We start from the raw sequence: 24,082 nt of genomic DNA on the forward strand, positions 1-24,082 counted from the left end.
TATTATATCAAATTTAATTTAAAAATTTTTTAATTTTCAAGTTTTCAAATTTTTTTACTTTAAAATTTGTTAAGTTCCAAGCTTACAAATTTTTTTATTTCTAGAGTTTCAAATTTTTTATGAGACTTAAATTCCCACATCTTCAAGTTCTCAAGTTCTCAAATTGAAAAAAAATTGTTCAATTTTAAAATTGTTAATTTTCAAGTTTTTTAATTTCTTCAATTTTTTAATTATAAAATTTTCTAATCTTTTTTCAGTTTTGTTTTACATTGTCAGATTTTTAAATGTTTAAATTGTCAAGTTTTTTAACACACTTTAACGAAATTAAACCGACAGGTGTTAATCGTCACCCGTATCGTAGATGAGCAACGAGAGAGATATTCGTCTTCCACGAGTTTCATCAAAGTTTATCGATCACATGCCAGTGGTGGACCGTCGACAGAGCAATGCGTCCCACGGTAAATTGAAGTAAATCGTGGTTTCGCGCGAATCCTTTGATGTCCTATTGCTAATAGGGCAATGAGGTTCGACGGAAACTTCGGTTATATATCGACGGAAGTTGGGGAAAGTTGGCATAATACGGTGATGCATGCTGGTGACGGAACAAACTTTGCGACAAACAGTCGACTCGTTATGTCGTTTTGATCGATCCCGTCCGGAAAACGTTTATCGACGAAAATTCAATTTTCATTATTATTTCTTTTAAATATTTATTTATGCATTTGCACGTGTAAGGTATTTTTAAATTTTTATTAACTTGAAATTTTCTTCTTTTATTTTATTTTCACGTTTAAACTTGAAGTTTTTTTATTTTATTTTCGAGTTACGATTATACAGGGTGTTTCCAAAATTTCCTACATAATTTATATCAATTTTTTCTTAATTTGTACGAAAATTGATTGAATTAAAGTCCCCAATCATCCATTATGCAGTCTTGCAATCAAGATTTGAACCTTCCTGTATTTCAGCTTTAATAAAGACCCCTCACAATTCCTCGAAGGAACAAATTCAATCACCAAATTACCCTGCAATCTGCTTATCCGTTCCCAAACGTCGTTTACCGAATAAGAGAAAAAAATAGAATCGGCTTTTTGCCGTCGAAATCTGCGCCTTTAACGGGGGAGAATACAATTAAGGAGCAACGTCGTTACCTAAATTCGATGAAACCGTGATGCAGTATCAAGGCCATAAAGTCACCCTGAAGATCATCCCTCTCGCCTGCGAGCAGCAGAATTCCATCCCAAGCTTCCGGTCGGAATTCCAATTCTAATTGGACGTGCTTGTAAGCAGCTTTTAGGGCTGGAAATGCCAGCCAACCGGAGCCCGTGAAACGTGGCGATCTCACCTCCGTTTCTGCAACAAAAATTACCATCGTTAAGGAGACTCGTTATATTGTCCTCGTTATTAGTTTTTCTTCTTTCGTATTGACGTTTGTTAGCTGGGATGAATTTTTATATTTAGGAGGAGATGTTTGTTAGGTTTAGGAGATTTTTTAATTTGGAGTAGGCTAATGGATAGTATGTGGACATATATGACTATATATAGATAAAGACGAATTTGTATATTTAGCAGGAGATGATACATATCAAGTTTGAAAGATTTTGTTGAGTTGGAGTAGGTAATGTGATGGTATGTGGACATATGTGGATATATGGGATTATATGTGGATGTGGATAGAGTAGTCATATGTAAACATATGTGGACATATGTGGATATATGGGGTTACATGTGGATGTGGATAGAGTAGTCAGATGTAGACATATGTGGACATATATGGATATATGGGATTATATATGGATGTGGACAGAGTAGTCATATGCAAACATATGTGAACATATGTGGATATATGGGGTTCTATGTGGATGTGGATAGAGCAGTCATATGTAGACATATGTATGTGGACATATGTGGATATATGGGGTTCTATGTGGATGTGGATAGAGTAGTCATATGTAAACATATGTGGACATATGTGGATATATGGGGTTCTATGTGGATGTGGATAGAGTAGTCATATGTAGACATATGTGGACATATATGGATATATGGGGTTCTATGTGGATGTGGATAGAGTAGTCATATGTAGACATATGTGGACATATATGGATATATGGGGTTACATGTGGATGTGGATAGAGTAGTCAGATGTAGACATATGTGGACATATGTGGATATATGGGATTATATACGGATGTGGACAGAGTAGTCATATGTAAACATATGTGGACATATGTGGATATATGAGGTTCTATGTGGATGTGGATAGAGCAGTCATATGTAGACATATGTATGTGGATATATGTGGATATGTGGGGTTATATGTGGATGTGGATAGAGTAGTCATATGTAGACATATGTGGACATATGTGGATACATGAGGTTATATGTAGATGTGGATAGAATAGTCATATGTAAACATATGTGGACATATGTGGATATATGAAGACATGTGGATAGAGTAGTCTAGTAGTATATTTGTTATTGTTAATTTGTTAAGGAGACTAGTTATATTGTTCCAACAATTATGGCCACTGTATCAAAATATCAGGTTTAAAAATCTTTTTGAATTGTGTTACATTAACTGATAGCTGATATATGGACACATATGTACATATGGTCAAATAGTGTAACATATATGATATTTGTAATTGTCTAATTTGATATCTGGAATTAGTCGAAGGGTTGAACAATCAATTTGTTTGCTTCAGTTATGTTTTATTTGAAATTTCAATAAACCACCTATCTCAATAATTCACTTAAAATTAACAAATAAAACTACACATCCAAAAATCGTCTTCAAACTGTTTAAATTTCTCAATCATCCAATAATCAGACAAAATCCTTGTCCCAAACCATCTCCAAAAGTAAACATTTAATCCTCGCACAAAAATCAAGTTATAAACCTTGAATTCTATAAACCTTGAATCCTATAAACCTTGAATTCTATAAACCTTGAATCCTATAAACCTTGAATTCTATAAACCTTGAATCCATTCAACCAACCTCATAAAATTCCCTCAATTTTATCGAGCAACAAGTTAATTCAACCCCCTAAAACCACCCTCTAGCAATAATTCTCAGCATTCCTAATTCAACAGAAATTACAACGGCCATTTAGTCGTTCACTTATCTCCTTTTAATTATTGCGCCTCACACCCATAAACACGAAGATAGAGCGTCCATTTTCCTCTTCCTACTGCGAGGGCAACCAAGGAAACGAAGAAATATGGCGAAAGTCGAATCGAGAATTCCAGGGACGAGCCAGGCTTAAGGGATGTCCTTTACCCTCGTTCATTTAGAGCTGGCTATCAGTCAACAGAACGGTGAGGTACACTCGGATGTAACAAGTTTATTTCGATAAATGCGAAGCCTTCAAAAATCCCTAAATAGTCAATTTTTTAAATATTTGATGTAGTATATTTCCACACTTTCGTGGTTTTTTTTTCTTATTTTTAAAGTGGAAGAATTTAGGGAGTTTCTTGATTTTGGGAGGTTTATATTTGAGGGTTTATGTGGATATCCCTAGATTCTTGATTTTAGGGACCACTAAACTCCTAGGTCTTTAAATTTCTGTAGTTCAGAATTTTTAGATATCTAAATTTGTGGATTTGCAAATTCCTGGATTTTTAGATTCTTAGATTAGACTATCAAATTCCTAGATTTCCTAGTTCCAAAATCCCCAAATTCCTGGATCCACAAATTTCTAGATTTCCTAGTTCCAAAATTCCCAAATTCCTAGATTTCCTAGTTCCAAAATTCCCAAATTCCTAGATCCTCAAATTCCTAGATTTCCTAGTTCCAAAATTCCCAAATTCCTGGATCTACAAATTTCTAGATTTCCTAGTTCCAAAATTCCCAAATTCCTGGATCCACAAATTTCTAGATTTCCTAGTTCCAAAATTCCCAAATTCCTAGATTTCCTAGTTCCAAAATTCCCAAATTCCTAGATCCTCAAATTCCTAGATTTCCTAGTTCCAAAATTCCCAAATTCCTGGATCTACAAATTTCTAGATTTCCTAGTTCCAAAATTCCCAAATTCCTGGATCCACAAATTTCTAGATTTCCTAGTTCCAAAATTCCCAAATTCCTAGATTTCCTAGTTCCAAAATTCCCAAATTCCTAGATCCTCAAATTCCTAGATTTCCTAGTTCCAAAATTCCCAAATTCCTGGATCTACAAATTTCTAGATTTCCTAGTTCCAAAATTCCCAAATTCCTGGATCCACAAATTTCTAGATTTCCTAGTTCCAAAATTCCCAAATTCCTAGATTTCCTAGTTCCAAAATTCCCAAATTCCTAAATCCTCAAATTCCTAGATTTCCTAGTTCCTAAATTCCCAAATTCCTAAATCCTCAAATTCCTAGATTTCCTAGTTCCAAAATTCCCAAATTCCTAGATTTTCTAGTTCCAAAATTCCCAAATTCCTAGATTTCTTAGTTCCAAAATCCTCAAATTCCTAAATTTACTAGTTCCAAAATTCCCAAATTCCTAGATCCTCAAATTCCAGGATCCTCAAATTCCTAGATTTCCTAGTTCCAAAATTCCCAAATTCCTAGATTTCCTAGTTCCAATATCCTCAAATTCCTAGATTTCCTAGTTCCAAAATTCCCAAATTCCTAGATTTCCTAGTTCCAAAATCCCCAAATTCCTACATTCACAAATTCCAATATTCTTGAATCTCTACATCTCCAAATTTTCGCAATCACAAATCCCTATATCCCCAAATACCTACACCCCAAAATCCCTACACTCCAAAGTCCCTATATCCCCAAACCTCTACGTCCCAAAATCCCTATACCCCCAAATTTTCAAGTTCCAAAATTCCTACGTGTAGAAATTCCTATGCCCCAAAATTTCTATGTCTCAAATATCCCTATATCCCCAAATTCCTACGTCCCAAAATCCTTATATATCAAAACCCCTATGTTCCAAATATTCCAATATCCCCAAATCTCTATTATTCCCAAATCTCTTCAAAAATCACTGAATTAATATTTCCCCTCTCTTTGCCTGTCGTATTTTCCCTAGAACGGTAGATTTGTCGTTGACTGTACACAAAAGGACAGGGGCCTTGACAGTTGTATACGCAGGTACACAAGGGTGGCTATAAATCAGACGGACACGAAAGATGGAAAAACTTATACCCGTCCGATTCTGAAACGTAATAGTACTTCTGCTCTTTGTGTTTACCTCCCTAATAATGCATTATTTATGACCGATGTTTCTTTGTTTCACGAGCTTCATACTTCGCATGAATTTAAATTGTTTAAAAAATTACCAGGTAATTCTTTATGTATAAACCTCCAAAACTCAGCATAATTTATATATATTGTCTCAGAAGATTTTTAGTTTGCATTTTGCAATTTCATTTTTTAAATATTTCAGCCCGTTTTATATACATTTGCAATTTCATGGAATTTAGAACATCTTTGACTATTTTATGTTTTTGCACATTTTGCATAAATTTATATTTATTTTTAATTTCACGTATTTTGTTACATTTATTCTCCATTTTATATTATATGTTTTATTCATGCAAGTGCTAGAAGAAATATAATGTTTGCTGTATTCAAGCTTATTTATTCAATTTATTCTCCATTTATTCAAGCTTATAATGATATTGTTTTTCTACCGCTTTTTACAATTCGAGTATCATAATTCTTTCGATCGTCAGTATTGTCTAAAAACAAGACCTCGTTAATTTCTTTGTACCCCATTTTCCTTCCATAAATATGAATGCCGTTTTTATTCGGAGAAAGTATGTAGATGAAGTGTTAAAACATGTAGCACTGATGAGGACTACCATTAAGGGTTGAATATGGTACAAACGTCATTCATATTCATGACTGAAAAAAACACTTTAGAATTCAAAATTGGATCAATTAGAGGCACTAGAGTCGCCGTTATTTTTACGTGTCACACGACAACGTAGTTTTTCTTCTGATTTGAATAAAAAATACAATTAGCTTCTTCTGAGTTGGCCAGTGAAAAATGGACGAAACTTAAGGGAGTATTAAATTTGTGTGGAGGTTTTGTTGCGAAATTGTTGTTTAGTAATTTGGAGGGGTTGGAATTTGAGGGTGTGAGAAGTTGGAGATGTAAGGATTTGGGGGTGTGAGAATTTGGGGATGTGAGAATTTGGGGATGTGAGAATTTGGGGGTGTGGGAATTTTGGGATGTGAGAAATTGGGGGTGTAAGAATTTTGGGATGTGAGGATTTGGGGGTGTGGGAATTTGGGGATGTGAGAATTTAGGGATGTGAGAAATTGGGGGTGTAAGAATTTTGGGATGTGAGAATTTAGGGATGTGGGAATTTGGGGATGTGAGAATTTGGGGATGTGAGAAATTGGGGGTGTAAGAATTTTGGGATGTGGGAATTTGGGGATGTGAGGATTTGGGGATGTGAGAATTTGGGGGTGTGAGAAATTGGGGATGTGAGAATTTAGGGATGTGAGAAATTGGGGGTGTAAGAATTTTGGGATGTGAGAATTTAGGGATGTGGGAATTTGGGGATGTGAAAATTTGGGGGTGTGAGAATTTGGGGGTGTGAGAAATTGGGGGTGTGAGAATTTGGGGATGTGAGAATTTGGGGGTGTGGGAATTTGGGGATGTGAGAATTTAGAGATGTGAGAAATTGGGGGTGTAAGAATTTTAGGATGTGAGAATTTAGGGATGTGGGAATTTGGGGGTGTGAGAAATTGAAGATATAAGAACTCGTGAATATGAGAACCCAAAAATTTGCAAATTCACAAACTCTAAAACTTGCAAAACCTCAAACTAACAAACCCACCCTCCCAAATTCCAAAAACATTTCCCAACTCCAACCATTCACCCTCAAAACACTTACAAATACCACCAAACCTAATAACCCATCCCTTCCAAATTCTCAATCTTCCCTCCCTTCTCTCCCTTCCCAAATAAAATTCTCTCCCTTCCCAAACTCCCCAATCTCTCCATATCTCCAAAAACCTCACCCCATCTCCCTCAACCTCAATACAAGCCTAACTAAATCAATTAACCCGAACTCGATTTACAATTCACGACATGTGTTTCAATCGAGCCCTAAACGATCGTTTGACCGCTCAAAATTGGTATTATCGGTTTTCCCTTTCTTTTTATTTTAATTACCAAGTCCAGAGGGGATCAGGCAGCTTCGGTTTTCTGTTCCACGTGTATGATCGGTCGTTTTGGCGCTCTGCCAAGAGCAGTTCCTCTCTCGGGCCTCAATTAACCACTTCAGTTACCCTGGGCTACGGGGGTGCGATTTATCGCACGTGAAGATTTGCAAGCTATGCCAAACAGAAAGGCGTCGCGATCGACGAGTTCCCACCAGGCGTCGCGACGCCGCGTTACATCATTGCGGTTCACCGACACCGTTTCGACGCTCCTCGATTCAATTTTAAGCGTTCTTTTATTTCGCATTATATCAACCCTCGAGCCAATTGGCTTTTTTGAACGTTTATTCGTTTGTGTACGACATTTATTTAGCGCGAGAGGAAAAATGTAATCGATGGACTTTTTGTTTGCGGAATGGCTGTCGTAAATTGTGGAACGACGCGGTTTTTGAATTGTTTGCTTTGTGGTTGGTACGGTTTTGCAAAATTGATTGGGATTAGAACCGAGGGTTGCAATATGGATTGTGTACAAGGTGGAATTTGAATTGAGTTAGAAATTGGATTATGGAGGCAGTTGTGTATTGGTAAGTGGATTAGGGTTGTAATTAGTGCAAAATGCAAGTGATTATTAGTATGTGGATTACAGTTACAGTTGACTATTAGTAAATTAATAGCTATTACTATTAAGTATTATAAAATAGATTTAGAATTTTATAATAGTTAATTGTAATTGTAATTTCAAAATAGCTAATTGCAATTAAGTATTATAACATAGGTTTAACATTTTATAATAGTTAATTGTAATTGTAATTTCAAAATAGCTAATTGCAATTAAGTATTATAACATAGGTTTAGCATTTTATAATAGTTAATTGTAATTGTAATTTCAAAATAGCTAATTGCAATTAAGTATTATAAAATGAATCGCAGTTAAAATTGCTTGTTGCAAAATTAATTAAAATTGAAGATAACTGTTATATAACAGATTACAAATTAAAATTAATTATTATAAAGTGGACTGCAATTAAAATTAACAATTACAAAATAGATTATAATTGCAACTATTATAAAATTCATTAAAATTATAATTAATTGTTACGATTTAGCAATTATAGAATTTTGATCAATATTTAATATAATTATTTTAAACACAGAAAGCCCAGAAGCAATCAAATTGCATATCGAATGTCATATCACCACAATTTCATGAAAACGAGCTTTATAATTAATATTGTAATCAAATTGTAATTCAGTAATGATGTCGCAATATAACAATTTATTGAATTTCATGTGAGGTCTGTGGGTAATATTACATTATAGTAAATAACATAATATCGGATGTTCATAGATGGACAGTTTCAATCAATTTCAATATATAGGGTGTGTCATAACTAGTATTCCTGAAATTAGTAGCTGATTCTGAATAAGGTTTCTCTTTGCAAAAATGGGATTTGTTCACGATCGCAGCAGGTTCGAAGCTATCACTACTTGAGCGTTTTTTCTTAATAATTCAGAAACGAAGCTTCAGATCGAATTTTTGCAAAGGGAAATCTTATTCAGAATCCGCTACCCCACACTTCAGGATCATTAGTTGTGAGATATCCTGTATATTAACCACTCCATATATTGCATTCATTGACGAGAAAAATATCCTCGAACAAAGTTTAATATTTTAATCTTCAAAGTAGGTAGACACTTTTATATAATCTACTCCATATATTGCATTTATGAACGAACAACAAAAATATCATAAGTATAGTTTAATTTTTTAACTTTCAGATATAATACCTTTACATAAACCACCTTGTATATCGCACGTACTGCCAACTAAAGGAACATCGTTAAATTAGTTCAATATTAGTCCAACAATATTTCTACACAAAAAGTTCATCATAAAGTTAGATTAACCTAACCTTCCACAATACTTTTACACAAAAAGTACATCATAAAATTAGTTCAACCTAACCTTCAACAACACTTTTACACAAAAAGTACATAATAAAATTAGTTTAACCTAACCTTCGACAATACATTTACACAAAAAGTACATCATAAAATTAGTTCAACCTAACCTTTGACAATACATTTACACAAAAAGTACATCATAATATTAGTTCAACCTAACCTTCAACAATACATTTACACAAAAAGTACATCATAATATTAGTTCAACCTAACCTTCGACACTACTTTTACACAAAAAGCACATCATAAAATTTGTTCTACCTAACCTTCAACACTACTTTTACACAAAAAGCACATCATAAAATTAGTTTAACCTAACCTCCGACAATACTTTTACACAAAAAGCACATCATAAAATTAGTTCAATCTAACCTTCAACAACACTTTTACACAAAATCCACCCAGTACATCGCACACACCGAGAACCCAAAAATCATCCCCGAGTGTAGTTGAACTTTTCAACCATCAGATTAGAAGCACCAGGAAAAAAACGTTTAACGTCGCATTTAAAACTGTTCTCCGGTCGTAACAACGGCGAATGTGCCGTGAAACAATTCGATTAAACCCATCGCCGCGTCTTTAGGCATTTCGCGCTTCATTTAACTCGCTAACAAGCTTTAAATTCACCCCGTCGTTTCTGTTTCAACGTTCTAGGACCGAAAGCGAGGGAAAAAATTCAGTTTCCCCGGGACGAGTAGTATCCCCGCGATATTTGCATGCAAACCGGGGGCAAAGCGTGCAAAAGCGGAAGCTCTAACCGGTTAATACGATTCCCGACGCGAAAGCGCGGTCAATTTAAAGCTCGCTGAGGCGCACGAGAACGTCTCGTGACGTTCTAAATTGCGCTCGATCAGAATGAACGAAGGAGATTCACCGCGAGCTTTCAACGAGACGATCCTTGTCAGGGCGACGGAGCTTGTTCCGCGTTGTCTTTATGCAAATTAACGGGATCAAGATGATCCTGGAGTCGGCCACTTGGCGATACGGACCTGATCCGAGTACGCTTCGCTACAACGTGCATTTCACTCGGGATAAGCGCGGGTACGTGTTGAATAGAGATACCGTCAACTGATACTTTTCAATCACTCGTTAGTCGCTCACGTTCATTCTAGATCACACTGATTTTTCACAGTGATTGTTTCTGATTACTGGAGGTTACAAATTTAATTAGAGATTACTTATATTCTTTACGCTTTTCACCAAGTATGTTCTTGGTTTTATCAAATCTTCGAGTCTCTAGATTTTTTAATACCTTAATTCCCAAATTTCATTTCAAAATTCCTAAATTTTAATATCGGAATTACACTCTCAAATCCCTAAATTTACAATACCTTGATGTCTGAAACACTAGATATCGAATTTTCTTGATTGCTCACAGAATTTCGTAGATAACAAAATTCGTGAGTCCAGAAATTCTTTGGTAATAGAATCACGTTCCAAGTTTCTTAGATCATAAATAACACGAAGTTGTGAAGTGTGAATATTTTCTAGATTCCAAATTTCCTAGATCTCGAAATTCTTAGATTGCAAATTCCTTAGATTTGGAATTCCCCAGATTCCAAATTCCTTAGATTCCAAATTCCATAGATTGCAAATTCTATAGATTCCAAATTCCCTAGATTGCAAATTCCTTAGATTTCGAATTCTCCAGATTCCAAATTCCCTAGATTCCAAATTCCATAGATTCCAAATTCCATAGATTCCAAGTTCCCTAGATTGCAAATTCCTTAGATTTCGAATTCCCCAGATTCCAAATTCCCTATATTGCAAATTCCTTAGATTTCGAATTCCCCAGATTCCAAATTCCATAGATTGCAAATTCCTTAGATTTCTAATTCCCCAGATTCCAAATTTCATAGATTCCAAATTCCATAGATTGCAAATTCCATAGATACCAAATTCCATAGATTGCAAATTCCATAGATTCCAAATTCCATAGATTCCAAATTCCATAGATTCCAAATTCCATAGATTCCAAATTCCATAAATTCCAAATTCCATAAATTCCAAATTCCATAAATTCCAAATTCCATAAATTCCAAATTCCATAAATTCCAAATTCCATAAATTCCAAATTCCATAAATTCCAAATTCCATAAATTCCAAATTCCATAAATTCCAAATTCCATAAATTCCAAATTCCATAAATTCCAAATTCCATAAATTCCAAATTCCATAAATTCCAAATTCCATAAATTCCAAATTCCATAAATTCCAAATTCCATAAATTCCAAATTCCATAAATTCCAAATTCCATAAATTCCAAATTCCATAAATTCCAAATTCCATAAATTCCAAATTCCATAAATTCCAAATTCCCCAGGTTCCAAATTCCACAGGTTCCAAATTCCATAAATTCCAAATTCCATAAATTCCAAATTCCATAAATTCCAAATTCCATAAATTCCAAATTCCATAAATTCCAAATTCCATAAATTCCAAATTCCATAAATTCCAAATTCCAAATTCCATAAATTCCAAATTCCATAAATTCCAAATTCCATAAATTCCAAATTCCATAAATTCCAAATTCCATAAATTCCAAATTCCATAAATTCCAAATTCCATAAATTCCAAATTCCATAAATTCCAAATTCCATAAATTCCAAATTCCATAGATTCCAAACTCTCTAAATGCCAATTTTCCCACATACCAAATTCCCTAGTTTAGCGGTTCGGCTAGCTATGGTAGGGAGGCTAGGAAAAGTAAAGAAGAGGGAGAACGTTTCGTCCGGGGCCTGCTAGTGGACTCATCAGTAAGGCGTTCTAGCAGGCCCTTGCCTTAAACGCGGGGATGTAAAGAAAGGATGGACAGGAACTATATATATATGAATAGGAAGGCTCTTGGAGTACTAGCGAGAAAGTCTAGGTCTCGATTCTATGCGTCGTCTAGTGGCAATGAGCGTAGAAATGAAACCGCCACACTAGATTCCGAATTCCTATATCCTCATATCCCTATAACCCAAATTCCACAAATTACAAAATCTCAAAATCCCAAATTTCCTACATCCCAAATACCCCAAATTCAAAATTCCCTAGATTAAAAATTCGCATATCCTCAAATCCCTAAATTCACCATACCTCTACAACCTCAATTACTTACATATTAAAATTTCTGAACTCTGTATTCCCGGCGTCCTAAAATACCAAAGTCTCTAGATCCTGAAATCTTGAGTTTTTGAACTGCTCGCGCACAATAGACACAGGATTGACGGATGCAGTATATGTTGCGAAATAAAGTCACGGGAGGTTGGTATAAGAAACGATTTAGAACGTGAAATTTCCTTGAAAGGAGATTCGCAGAGATCCTTGTCCGCTACTAAGCTGGCTGATCCTGGTATACTCCTTGAATCTAAGCGGATTGATCACGATAAAACTGGCGAGATATAGGATACCCTGTTATTTTGTCAAGAAAGCTAATGCTTATTTAAAGGGACGACACATTTCAGACGTTCCTCATCCGTTTGCCGATCATGCCTTCTGTGTTAAATGTAATACTCTTTCTACTTATTTATTCAAACTAAAATTACTTCTTCTTTCTTTTTATTTTTTTGTTGTCATTCTTTTCTTTTTGATTTTGAAGAGAAGTGTATTTATGATTTTTTATATTTGACGGTGTTAAGAAATTTTTGACGATATACTTATTAAACTCAAGTATCGTGATGTTATTGAATTTCAAATTTTGTTGCAATAATATTATACATTTTGAGAAGACATGTATTACTACAATAAACAATAAAAGAGGAATAGCGTAAAAATAGTATAAATTTCAATAAAAGAGAAATAAAAATTTGAACCGAAAAAATGTTATAAGTAAATATTTCTATAAAAGAAAGTTACAAGTAAAAATTAGAAAGTGTAAATAAATTTTCCTTCGTTAAATTGCAAATCGTAGAAACCTGCTTCCACTCTAATCAGAGTAGATAAAATCGAGAATTCCTAAAACCCCAAAATCGTGACCGGAGCCTTTAGATTCGGTGACGTAACTAAGCATCGATTTAACGTGTCGGTTAATTATGCAAAACTCGAGCAGGTTTATCGAAAATTACAGACTCCGAGGCAAACACGAGTTTGACATGCTTTTGCTTTGTGCGACAAATCGAAAACGAACGAATTTTCCCGCGTTTAATAAGATTCGCTATTGAAACAGAGGATTAACGTGCTGTTTATTAAATTCGAAAGCTTTGGTACAATTCAGGCTCGTTTCTGCTATTCGCGAATTCGACGAACAACGTATCGGACAAACGCAAGGATTTCCTTGTTGTTTTCGCGAATTAATTTCAACGCGAAAATTGGATAATTAGTCGTGCGCGTTTCTGTCGTTTTATCGATAGTATTCGATCGAAGCGTATTATAATATTTTGTGTAATAAGCATCGGTTATATTATTACATCACGGATTTGGCAATTGCGATGAAAATTATTTGTTTCCATTCATTTTTATGATTTTTCCCTCGTATTTATTGCATTTTTATTGTATTACATTTATTGCTTTAGTGTATCATTCTATTGTATTTTTGTTGTGGTTTTTTGAAATCCGCCGGAACTTATGCAACTTCATTTTTCAATCTAGTATTTCATATTTCACGTTCAGTTTACATGATGAACATTTCAATTTTATTCTTATTATAACAAATTTGATATCAAACCTGAAAACTTGAAATTCCAAAAATGTTTAACACTAAATCTACCGACATATAATGTACACTTATTATGAAATTAAAAATTAAGTTAAAGAATAAATATACAAACGACGAAACATAAATTAGCACACACATTTATTCTTTAGCTTGATGAAAATTAATGCTGATTTCAAGGAATGTACTTTAACAAAATGTGTGCCTTATAATAAGAAATATTGTGGGGCGGTCATTTGACCGGTTTGGTAGTTTTAGTGTTAACTTTGATAATATGAAAAATGTGAGAATTTGGGGATGTCGGAAGTTGGAGGATGTGAGGATTGGGGGTGTGAGAATTTGGGGATGTGGGAATTTGGGGGTGTGGGAATTTTGGGATGTGAGAATTTGGGGGTGTGAGAATTTTGGGATGTGAGGATTTGGGGATGTGGAAATTTGGGGATGTGAGAATTTGGGGATGTGAGAAGTTGGGGGTATGAGAATTTGGGGGTGTGGGAATTTGGGGGTGTGAGAATTTGGGGATGTGAGAAGTTGGGGATGCGGGAATTTAGGGATGTGAGGATTTGGGGATGTGAGAATTTGGGGATGTGAGAATTTGGGGATGTGGGAATTTGGGGATGTGAGAAGTTGGGGGTATGAGAATTTGGGGGTGTGGGAATTTGGGGGTGTGAGAATTTGGGGATGTGAGAAGTTGGGGATGCGGGAATTTAGGGATGTGAGGATTTGGGGATGTGAGAATTTGGGGATGTGAGAATTTGGGGATGTGGGAATTTGGGGATGTGAGAATTTGGGGATGTGGGAATTTGGGGGTGTGAGAATTTTGGGATGTGAGGATTTGGGGATGTGAGAATTTGGGGGCGTAAAAATTGGGGGATATGGGAATTTAGAGATGTGAGAATTTGGGGGTGTGAGAATTTGGGGATGTGAGAAGTTGGGGGTGTGAGAATTTGAAGGTGTGAAAATTTGGGGATATGGGAATTTAGGGATGTGGGAATTTAGGGATGTGGGAATTTAGGGATGTGGGAATTTGGGGATGTGAGAATTTGGGGATGTGAGAATTTGAGAATGTGGGAATTTGGGGATGTGAGAATTTGGGGATGTAATAATTGGAGAATGTGACAATTTGTGAATGTGAGAATTTGGGGATGTGACAATGTGAGAATGTGAAAATTTGAGAATGTGACAATTTATTGATATGAGAATTTATTGATGTGAGAAATTGAAGATGTAAGAACTTGTGAATATGAGAACCTGAAAATCTGTAAATTCACAAACTCTAAAACTTGCAAAACCTCAAACTCTAAAACCTGTCCTCCAAAAACATTTTCCAAATCCAACCATTCGCCCTTAAAACATCTACAAGTCCCACCAAATCTAATAAACTCATCCCTTCCAAATTCTCAATCTTCCCCATAAGATTGGGAACCTCAAAATTCTCTCCCTTCCCCAAACTCAACTTCAAACCTTTTCTCAAACTTAACTTTGATAACATAAAACACGTAACTAAACAAAAATTAAAATACTTCAAACAAATTATTCGAACACTTAAAATATTAATTAAACAAAAATGATCGAAAACAGAGTAAAACTAATAAAAGATGAATAAAGGCGCGTTAATTGTTAACGTTAAAGCAAGAATAACCTTAAAACCGTTATGACGTGCATCAGGGAAACTGCAGTAAATTAATTAGAAAGATAAAGGAAAGGCGGAGTATAAACGTAGAAATAAGAAGAAGATAATAGAGGGAAGGGAAGAGCCATGGGAAATAAATGGAAGCGGGTCTGTTGGTTCCCAAAAGTGTAGCAGTAAATAAAGTCCATTTCTTTCTGTTACCCGTGGATTCGGTATTCCCGGTTTTGCTCAATTTAATTTAAACAATGCTTCTGCCTAGGTTTTTTCGCTCTTCCACTTACTCCAGATTATCTCGTCTTCGTTTAATCGTGTCGTTTCTTTTCTCGGTTGCAGGACATCGCAAAAATTCACGGCACGTAAAAGTGCAACGAAAGAATTAACGTAATTTTCGCTATAATGAGTTGTATCGGTTTATGTTTTTATTTTTAATCGACAATATTCCAAAATTTTCTTGACAAGATAACAGCAAATACACTTATTACCATTCTTTGTTTTAATGATTTAATAGCATGTCGTATATATACGGCTTACTGTGAAATATTCGTTTACATGTCGCAGTCATATGCCTGTATATGTACGTTTGCATATTAGACTCTCATATACACATACATACGTTTGTATATCACGTTCACGTATACGTTTATATACGTTTGTATATCATGTTATAATAGCATCGTTGTGTTGCAGTTTTACGATATAGTAGTATAATAGTATAGTAGTATAGTAGCAGAGTAGTGTAGTAGCATAGTAGCATAGTAATATAGCGGTACAGTGGTGTAGTGGTATAGTGATATAGTAGTATAGTGGTATAGTAGTAGCGTAGCATAGTAATGTAATAGGAGAGTAGCATAGCAGTGTAGTAGTATAGTAGTGTAGTAGTACAGTAGCATAGAATCATAGTAGGATAGTAGTGTAGTAGCATAGTGGCATAGTAGTATAGTAGTACAGTATCATAGTAGTATAGTAGTGTAGTAGTATAGTAGTCTAGTAGTGTAGTAGTATAACAGTACAGTAGCATAGTAGTATAGTAGTGTAGTAGTATAGCAGTACAGTAGCATAGTAGTATAGTACTATAGTAGTGTAGTAGTATAGTAATATGGTAGTCTAGTAGTATAGTAGTTTAGTAGTATAGTAGTGTAGTAGTGGTGTAGTGTAGTAGCATAGTAGCATAGTAGTATAGTAGTACAGTATCATAGTAGTATAGTAGTACAGTAGTCTAGTAGTATAGTAGTATGGTAGTATAATAGTACGGTAGTATAGTAGTACGGTAGTATAGTAGTATGGTAGTATAGTAGTATAGTAGTATGGTAGTGTAGTAGTATAGCAGTACAGTAGCATAGTAGTATAGTAGTGTAGTAGTATAGTAGTATGGTAGTATAGTAGTATAGTAGTATAGTAGTGTAGTAGTGGTGTAGTGAAGCAGTGTAGTAGTATTATAGTAGTAGTATAGTAGCAGTATGGTCGTGGTACAGTAGCACAATGGTAGTAGCATAGTAATAGTATTATATTAGTGGTATAGTAATATTGTAGTAGTAGCATAGTAGCAGTATGGTCGTGGTATAGTAGTGCAATGGTAGTATTATAGTAATAGTATTATAGTAGTGGTACAGTAATATTGTAGTAGTAGCATAGGAGCAGTATAGTTGTGGTATAGTAGTACAATGGTAGTAGTATAGTAGTATTATAGTCGTAGTATGATAATATTATAGTAGTAATATAGTAGCAGTCTAGTAGTGGTATAGCAGTACAATGGTAGTAGTATAGTAGTATTGTAGTAGTAACATAGTAGCAGTATAGTCGTGGTATAGTAGTACCATGGTAGTAGTATAGTAGTAGTATTATTCTAGTGGAGTAGTAGTATTATAGTAGTCACATAGGAGCAGCATTGTCGTGGTATAGTAGTACCATGGTAGTAGTATAGTAGTAGTATTATAGTAGTGGTATAGTAATATAATAGTAGTAGTATAGTAGCAGTATAGTCGTGGTATAGTAGTACCATGGTAAGAGTAGTAAAATAGTATAATTGTAGAGTATTGCTATAGCATAGTAGTATACTAATAGCGCAATATAATACTAAAATAGTAGGAATAGCAAAACAGTAAGATAGTAGTGTACTCCCAACATAGTAGTACCACCCTACAGTACAATAAAACCATGAAATAATACAATTAACTCCATTATAATATAGTAAAAACGATTAAGCAGTAAAATAATAAGAACGCATTTGAAAGCATACAGAATGAAAAAAAATAAAGAGACAACGCTTTTCCACAAGCTCGTCGTTCATTTGGACAGCGGAGACAAGCTCGCTGAGGGTCCATGGGATCCCAAACCGGTTAAGGGGTCGGAAAAGTGCACTTTTGCTATGGTTTGTAGCAGGAGCGTGTTCAAAAACCATTATCCCCCACGGTAGAATCGCGCTGGGTTGGCATTAATGGAGCCGCACAGAACGACCCTTCTGTAGCTGAAAATATATCCGACGCTCTTTTCCCGCCGCTGAATTTTTCATCGCGTCGCGACACGCGCGTGCACGCGGCTATTTAGCTTCGCGCGGACGATCGTAGCTGCGAATCTCGTCGCTCGGAACACGAAACCCCCTTTTATCCTTCTTTTCCTTACTTCCCTGTTTCGTTCTTCTTTTTTTTTCCTTGCCGTTCGTTCTCACACCCTACGCCATTCTGAATGTGTTTTATCGTCACGAAGTTACAAGCCTCGCAACCCTTTCGCTGACGCTCGCCCTTTTGATCGCCACCCTTCCGATACTGTTCGTGCCGGCTCGCGAATGTTCCTTCTTTAATTCCGACGGTTTGATTTTTTTTATTTTGCGGAACAGAGTTCGAGCACGTTGCAACACTTCGATCGAAAGGTACACTCATTATTCAGTTTACAATTTGAAGTATCTCTTGTGTTACGTATATATACGTATGTAGTCATATGCAAATGTATTTATACGTACATGTTATGTGCTAACGTTTGTATACGTACATTGAAATGTGACATGTAACGTATTTGTAAATGTTTTATGGAAATGTATATAGACAACGTATATATACGATTGTATAACTCACATTAACAGCGAAGAAAATGTTCCTTTCCCAACGAGTATTTCATTAAAAGATAAAAATCCGTATCGTCATTAGTCAGTTAAAGTGAAAAAATTCCTCCTGGCATCGAAATTAGAAAATTTTAATTAAAAGTTACAAGTTGTTGAATATTTGTTTAACTACGCTCTCGAGTTGTTTTTACAGGATCGAGGGCAACGAAATTTCACGCGGTTCGTTGTTCTTCCGTTCGATATTTCCCGTTGTAAACTGACGGGACCGATAATTGCTTTTGTCACGTGTCGTTCCCCTCAAGACAACTTGTCCCATATTTTTCCCGATCGAAATGTCTGAAATAACATTAAACTGACCGGAAATAGATATCCAGCGTTCTCCACTCGGAATTACCGAACGGGGTTCAATTTTAAAAAGGATCATTTCTCTATTCAACGATCCGATCGATAACCGACCTCGCTTTACGAGCCGATTTTTAATCAACTCTAATGCAACGGATGAAAAGTAGACAGGCGGTTTTTAATACGTGTCAAGTCGTACGAGGCGAATTAAATTTACGGCCGGGAGTTGACTTCGTAGCTGGATCGGAAACTTGATGTTTCTGCATTTAATACTTCCATTTTTATTCGCGATTCTGCGAGAGTATCTTCTCCATGGATAATATAATTGCAGAAGAAAATGTCATTTAAAATGTACATTTGACACTGTATTATTTACAAAAAATTCCTCCTTTGTTCAAAAAAATGTGTATTTAAGTTTGTGACATTAAATGAACAACTATTTGTGTGTATGAAATTGTCTATGAAAAAATCTAACCTAACCTACAATGTAATATAAACAACATAAACGAACCTAACTTATCATATTCATATTATAAGCTAATCTACATTTAAGTAGAATAATATACTTATTCTATAATATTAATTAAATCTAACCTAACTAAAATATTGGTTAAATCTAACCTATCCTAACTAAAACAGTAATTAAATTTAACCTAACCTAACTAAAGCAGTACTTAAATCTAGCCTAACCTATCTAATATATCAGCTAAATCTAACCTAACCTAACTAAAATATTAGTTAAATCTAACCTAACCTAACTAATATATCAGTTAAATATAACCTAACCAAATTAAAATAGTAGTTAAATCTAACCTAACCTAACTAATATATCAGTCAAATCTGACCTAACCTAACTAAAATATTAGTTAAATCTAACATAACCTAACTAATATATCAGTTAAATCTAACCTAACCTAACTAAAATATTAGTTAAATCTAACCTAACCTAACTAATATGTCAGTTAAATCTAACCTAAACTAACTAAAATATTAGTTAAATCTAACCTAACCTAACTAATATATCAGTCAAATCTGACCTAACCTAACTAAAATATTAGTTAAATCTAACCTAACCTAACTAATATATCAGTCAAATCTAACCTAACCTAATTAAAATAGTAGTTAAATCTAACCTAACCTAACTAATATATCAGTCAAATCTGACCTAACCTAACTAAAATATTAGTTAAATCTAACCTAACCTAACTAAAATATTAGTTAAACCTAACCTAACCTATCTAATATATCAGTTAAATCTAACCTAACCTAACTAATATATCAGTCAAATCTAACCTAACCTAACCTAACCTATATTAATATTATAACTGAATATTGTACTAAAGTAAAATAACACACACACCGAATAATATTAATTATTTCTCAAAACGTGATCGCAACGCAAAGAGTTTATAGAGAACCCAAACAAGATAAACAAAACGTGGCGAATTTTAATTGGAGAATGTTGTATGCAAGATGCATATTACGAGCACGTATGGTCGAATCCGCAGCCGAGAATGCTTCATAATTAGTCCCACTTGTCGCTGACAATTAACAGACTAGATGACAGCGACCTGTGACACGGATACCGCCAATAATCGTATGCTATATCGATGGTCCATTAGAAACACATGCTACCCCCTTTTCTCCCGAGAATTATCACCGGAAATTACTGGCCCATATCATTGATTAATATCCCTGTTTCACGTATGAACTCGTCTGAACGCGCACGCCGTCGCTCGATATTGATTATCGAGTCGAATGAATATTAATAATCATTTGTGACACTGGCACGAGATACTATCGGATTTTTATTTTTGTCGGATATTTCAGTGACGTTGTTCGAATTGACAGTTTTAAAATAATCAAATTGTCAAAATTTCAGTGAAATTTTCACATTTGTAAATTTATTGAGCTTCAAACTCAGAAATCTGAAATAATATTTAAAATAAATATTGTTCGAGTATAAAATAGTTTGCAAAAAAAATATGAAATGTAGGAAAGTTTCTGGTCCCTAATTTTTCTGCCCTCCGACTCTTGACAATCTCGCCCTTACAGTCAAACACACACGAACACACTCGAACCGCGGTCGATGCGATGGGGAATCAATAGGCAACCATCTCGTGGTCGTTCTTTTTCGCTGTTCACCATTCGGAAATGAGTTTTCCGCGTGAATGCGATCTCGTGGAACCCCGTGCAAACATTGTGGGTCAGCCGAAGCCGATTTTATACCGCCATGACAATGCATTCAATACGTGTACCAACATGCGCGTCCTAAAAGACGTCCATATTCTCTAACAAGTCCCTTTCGATCTTTACTCTTCAGATTTTCCTTCCGAATTTTTCCCAGAAATTCTTCGCGAGACAATAATTTTATTCAAATGGCAATTTGTTAAATTGAAATTTAAGGATTTACGATTTTAATTATGTACCATGCATATTCATGTGAATCGCTGTATTATTCTTGCCTGGTAATAAATTAAATTTTACTTGTTTCGGTGCTAAATTAAATTCTTGTGAGATGACATTTTTGCGAGAAATTCGCGATTCAATTCTGTGTACCGCTATTAAATTATTTGTTGCATTGTCTATCTCGATTATTTATACGACTATGTCAACATCTGGGTCGTTCTATTTGAGCTATGTACACAACCGTTCTACTTAGTTGACTAGTTGCACAGTTCTATTTGTACTGTTATGTATTTAGTTCGTCTGTTTGTCTGATTTATTGAACAAGTTCAGTTGTTTAGTTGTAGGAATCTCCTACTTGTCTGATTAATTATATAGGCACTCTATTTGAGTCACTGTGTACTGAAATATTCTGTTTGTCTGATTTATTAGATAAGTATTTTACTTGCTTGGTTATCTATGCACTTGTTCTACATGTCTCAGTAAGTACAGAAGGTTTCTACTTGTCTGATTTCTAATAAGAACATTCTACTTGTCTGACTAATTACACAAGCTTTCTACTTGTCAGACTTTTAACAATCACATTCTACTTGTCTGACTCTCAACAGGAGTATTCTACTTGTCTGACTATTCACAGATTCATCTTACTTGTCTGACAATCCAAGCACTTATTCCACTTGTCTGGCTAACTAGACAAGCTTCCTACTTCTCTGACTTTGAACAGTCACATTCTACTTGTCTGACTATCTTTGTATTCATTCTACTTGCCTGATCATACACACACTTATTCTACTTGTCTGACTATCCATGTTCTCATTCTACTTGTCTTACTAACTCCACAAGTCTGCTACTTGTCTGATAGTCTTATTCCACTTCTCTGTTTATTTATGCACGCATTCTACTTGTCTGACCATCCACACACTTATTCTACTTGTCTTACTATTCATGTACTCATTCTACTTGTCTGAGTAACTTCTCAAGTCTCCTACTTGTCTGACAGTCTTATTCTACTTGTCTGACTAGTCATGTACTCATTCTACTTGTCTTACTAACTTCACAAGTCTCCTACTTGTCTGACAGTCTTATTCTACTTGTCTGACTAGTCATGTACTCATTCTACTTGTCTGACTAACTATACAAATCTCCTACTTGTCTGACAGTCTTATTCTACTTGTCTGACTATTCATGTATTCATTCTACTTGTCTGACTAACTGTACAAATCTCCTACTTGTGTGACAATCTTATTCTACTTGTCTGACCAACTAGACAGCCCTTCTACTTGTCTTACTCTCAACAGCCCTATTCTACTTGTCTGACCTTCTACCTCCCTGATTATCTCCCACGTTAATTCCAGTTATATCACCACATAAAAATACTGCATTCAAGAGTATATAAACTATTATATCACCCTCCAATTTATTAAAACAGTAAATTAAGGAACATCACCATGAAAATTTGATCTTACACCAAATCTTCTAGCACATGTTGCACATCTATCTTCCAATAAAAGAAAAGCACAAAAATAAATAAACATAAGTACAATCAGTTGCCCATCTCAATATAAAAATTTCAAGATCTCTATCAAATTTTGCAATCAAAATATCAGTGAAACGAGCCGTTTGCTTCATTAATAACCGCGCAACGTAAGGAATAGCGGCATTATAAATCGCGTTTGAACGGCGTTATATCGCAAGTTTACACGGCTCGGTCTGAAAATAACCGGGATAACGGCGCGGTACGCCGTGAAACTTCTCCCCGTGGCATTTTTCTAGCCCTCCGGTTAGCCGGCTCGGGTAGTTTGGTTGCATTTAACGAGGAAAAACAACACGATGAACCGGCGCACCCGGGACGCTGTACAACAGCGAAATTGAGAAGAGGCCCCCGGTTTGTCTGACCGGTGTGGCTCGTCGTTTTTCAACCGTGGAAACTGTTTGAGGCGGCATGATGGATTTAAGTGGGATTTCACAAGCGTAGACCGTTGGTCTGGAAAAGCTGATTTTCTTTGCTTTCGACCGGAGATTATTCCATTACCGCTCGCTGGCTACAGGGAATACGGGATGAACACTGAAACACCGTTTGCTCTTCGTCGCGTTTCATGTTTACTCTCGTTTTATTATTTCACCGGAGTCACCCTGATCAAAGATTTTTGGTGTTTATGAATTTAGTTTCGACGCATCGTGAGAAGTCGCAGACCAAGATGAAATTTTGCTTTTCCGTTCAAAATCAGGTTTTAACGAGTTTCTGTCAGTGTAGAACTTTTGCATTCAGATTGTGTTCATTTTAAAAATTGTTTACTTGTAAACTTGACGAAGTTGAGGTTAGGTGGTATGATGATCCTGATTAATTTCATTGGTTCATACTTCAATGTATTATATGTAGTATAATTGTTGAGGTCAACAATTACATAGAGTAACACACAGTAACTATGTCTCCTCGAACTTTTTCGAAACGACTCTATATCTTCTCGAACTCTCTCGAATTTTAGCCTCTGGGACAAATTTTTTAATTGTATAATATCTGCATTTACCACCACTGCGCGTTATATCGCCAGGAATGAAATTACCACGCGTTATATGGCCATAAATCGAATTTCTACGCGGTATATTGCCACATATTGAATTCCCTCGCATTATATTGTCACACACCGAATTCCCACACGTTATATTGCCACGCACCGAATTCCCACGCGTTATATTGCCACGCACCGAATTCCTACACGTTATAGTGCCACGCATCGAATTCCCGCGCGTTATATTGCCACGCACCGAATTCCCACGCGTTATATTGCAACGCACCGAATTCACACGCGTTATATTGCCACGCACCGAATTCCCACGCGTTATATTGTCACGCACCGAATTCCCACGCGTTTTATTACCACGCACCGAATTCCTGCACGTCATAGTGCCACGCATCGAATTCCCACGCGT

At 35.4% G+C, this 24,082-nt stretch overlaps 1 protein-coding gene across 9 annotated transcripts in view; it reads right to left on the reverse strand.

The window, feature by feature from the left end:
• Positions 1 to 24,082, reverse strand: part of LOC100874698 (pikachurin) — a 233,668-nt gene that overhangs the window by 68,176 nt on the left and 141,410 nt on the right. For all 9 annotated transcript variants that reach the window (XR_013039633.1, XR_013039632.1, XR_013039631.1 and 6 more), the window contains exon 6: positions 1,152 to 1,353. Coding sequence is in view for 3 of the 9 variants with exons in the window: in XM_076536382.1 (XP_076392497.1) it covers positions 1,152 to 1,353 (202 nt within the window). In the remaining 6 variants the exon portion in view is untranslated. The remainder of the gene's footprint in view (positions 1 to 1,151; positions 1,354 to 24,082) is intronic.

This window comes from Megachile rotundata, chromosome 10, assembly GCF_050947335.1.
Source record: "Megachile rotundata isolate GNS110a chromosome 10, iyMegRotu1, whole genome shotgun sequence".
NCBI classification, from domain to species: domain Eukaryota; kingdom Metazoa; phylum Arthropoda; class Insecta; order Hymenoptera; family Megachilidae; genus Megachile; species Megachile rotundata.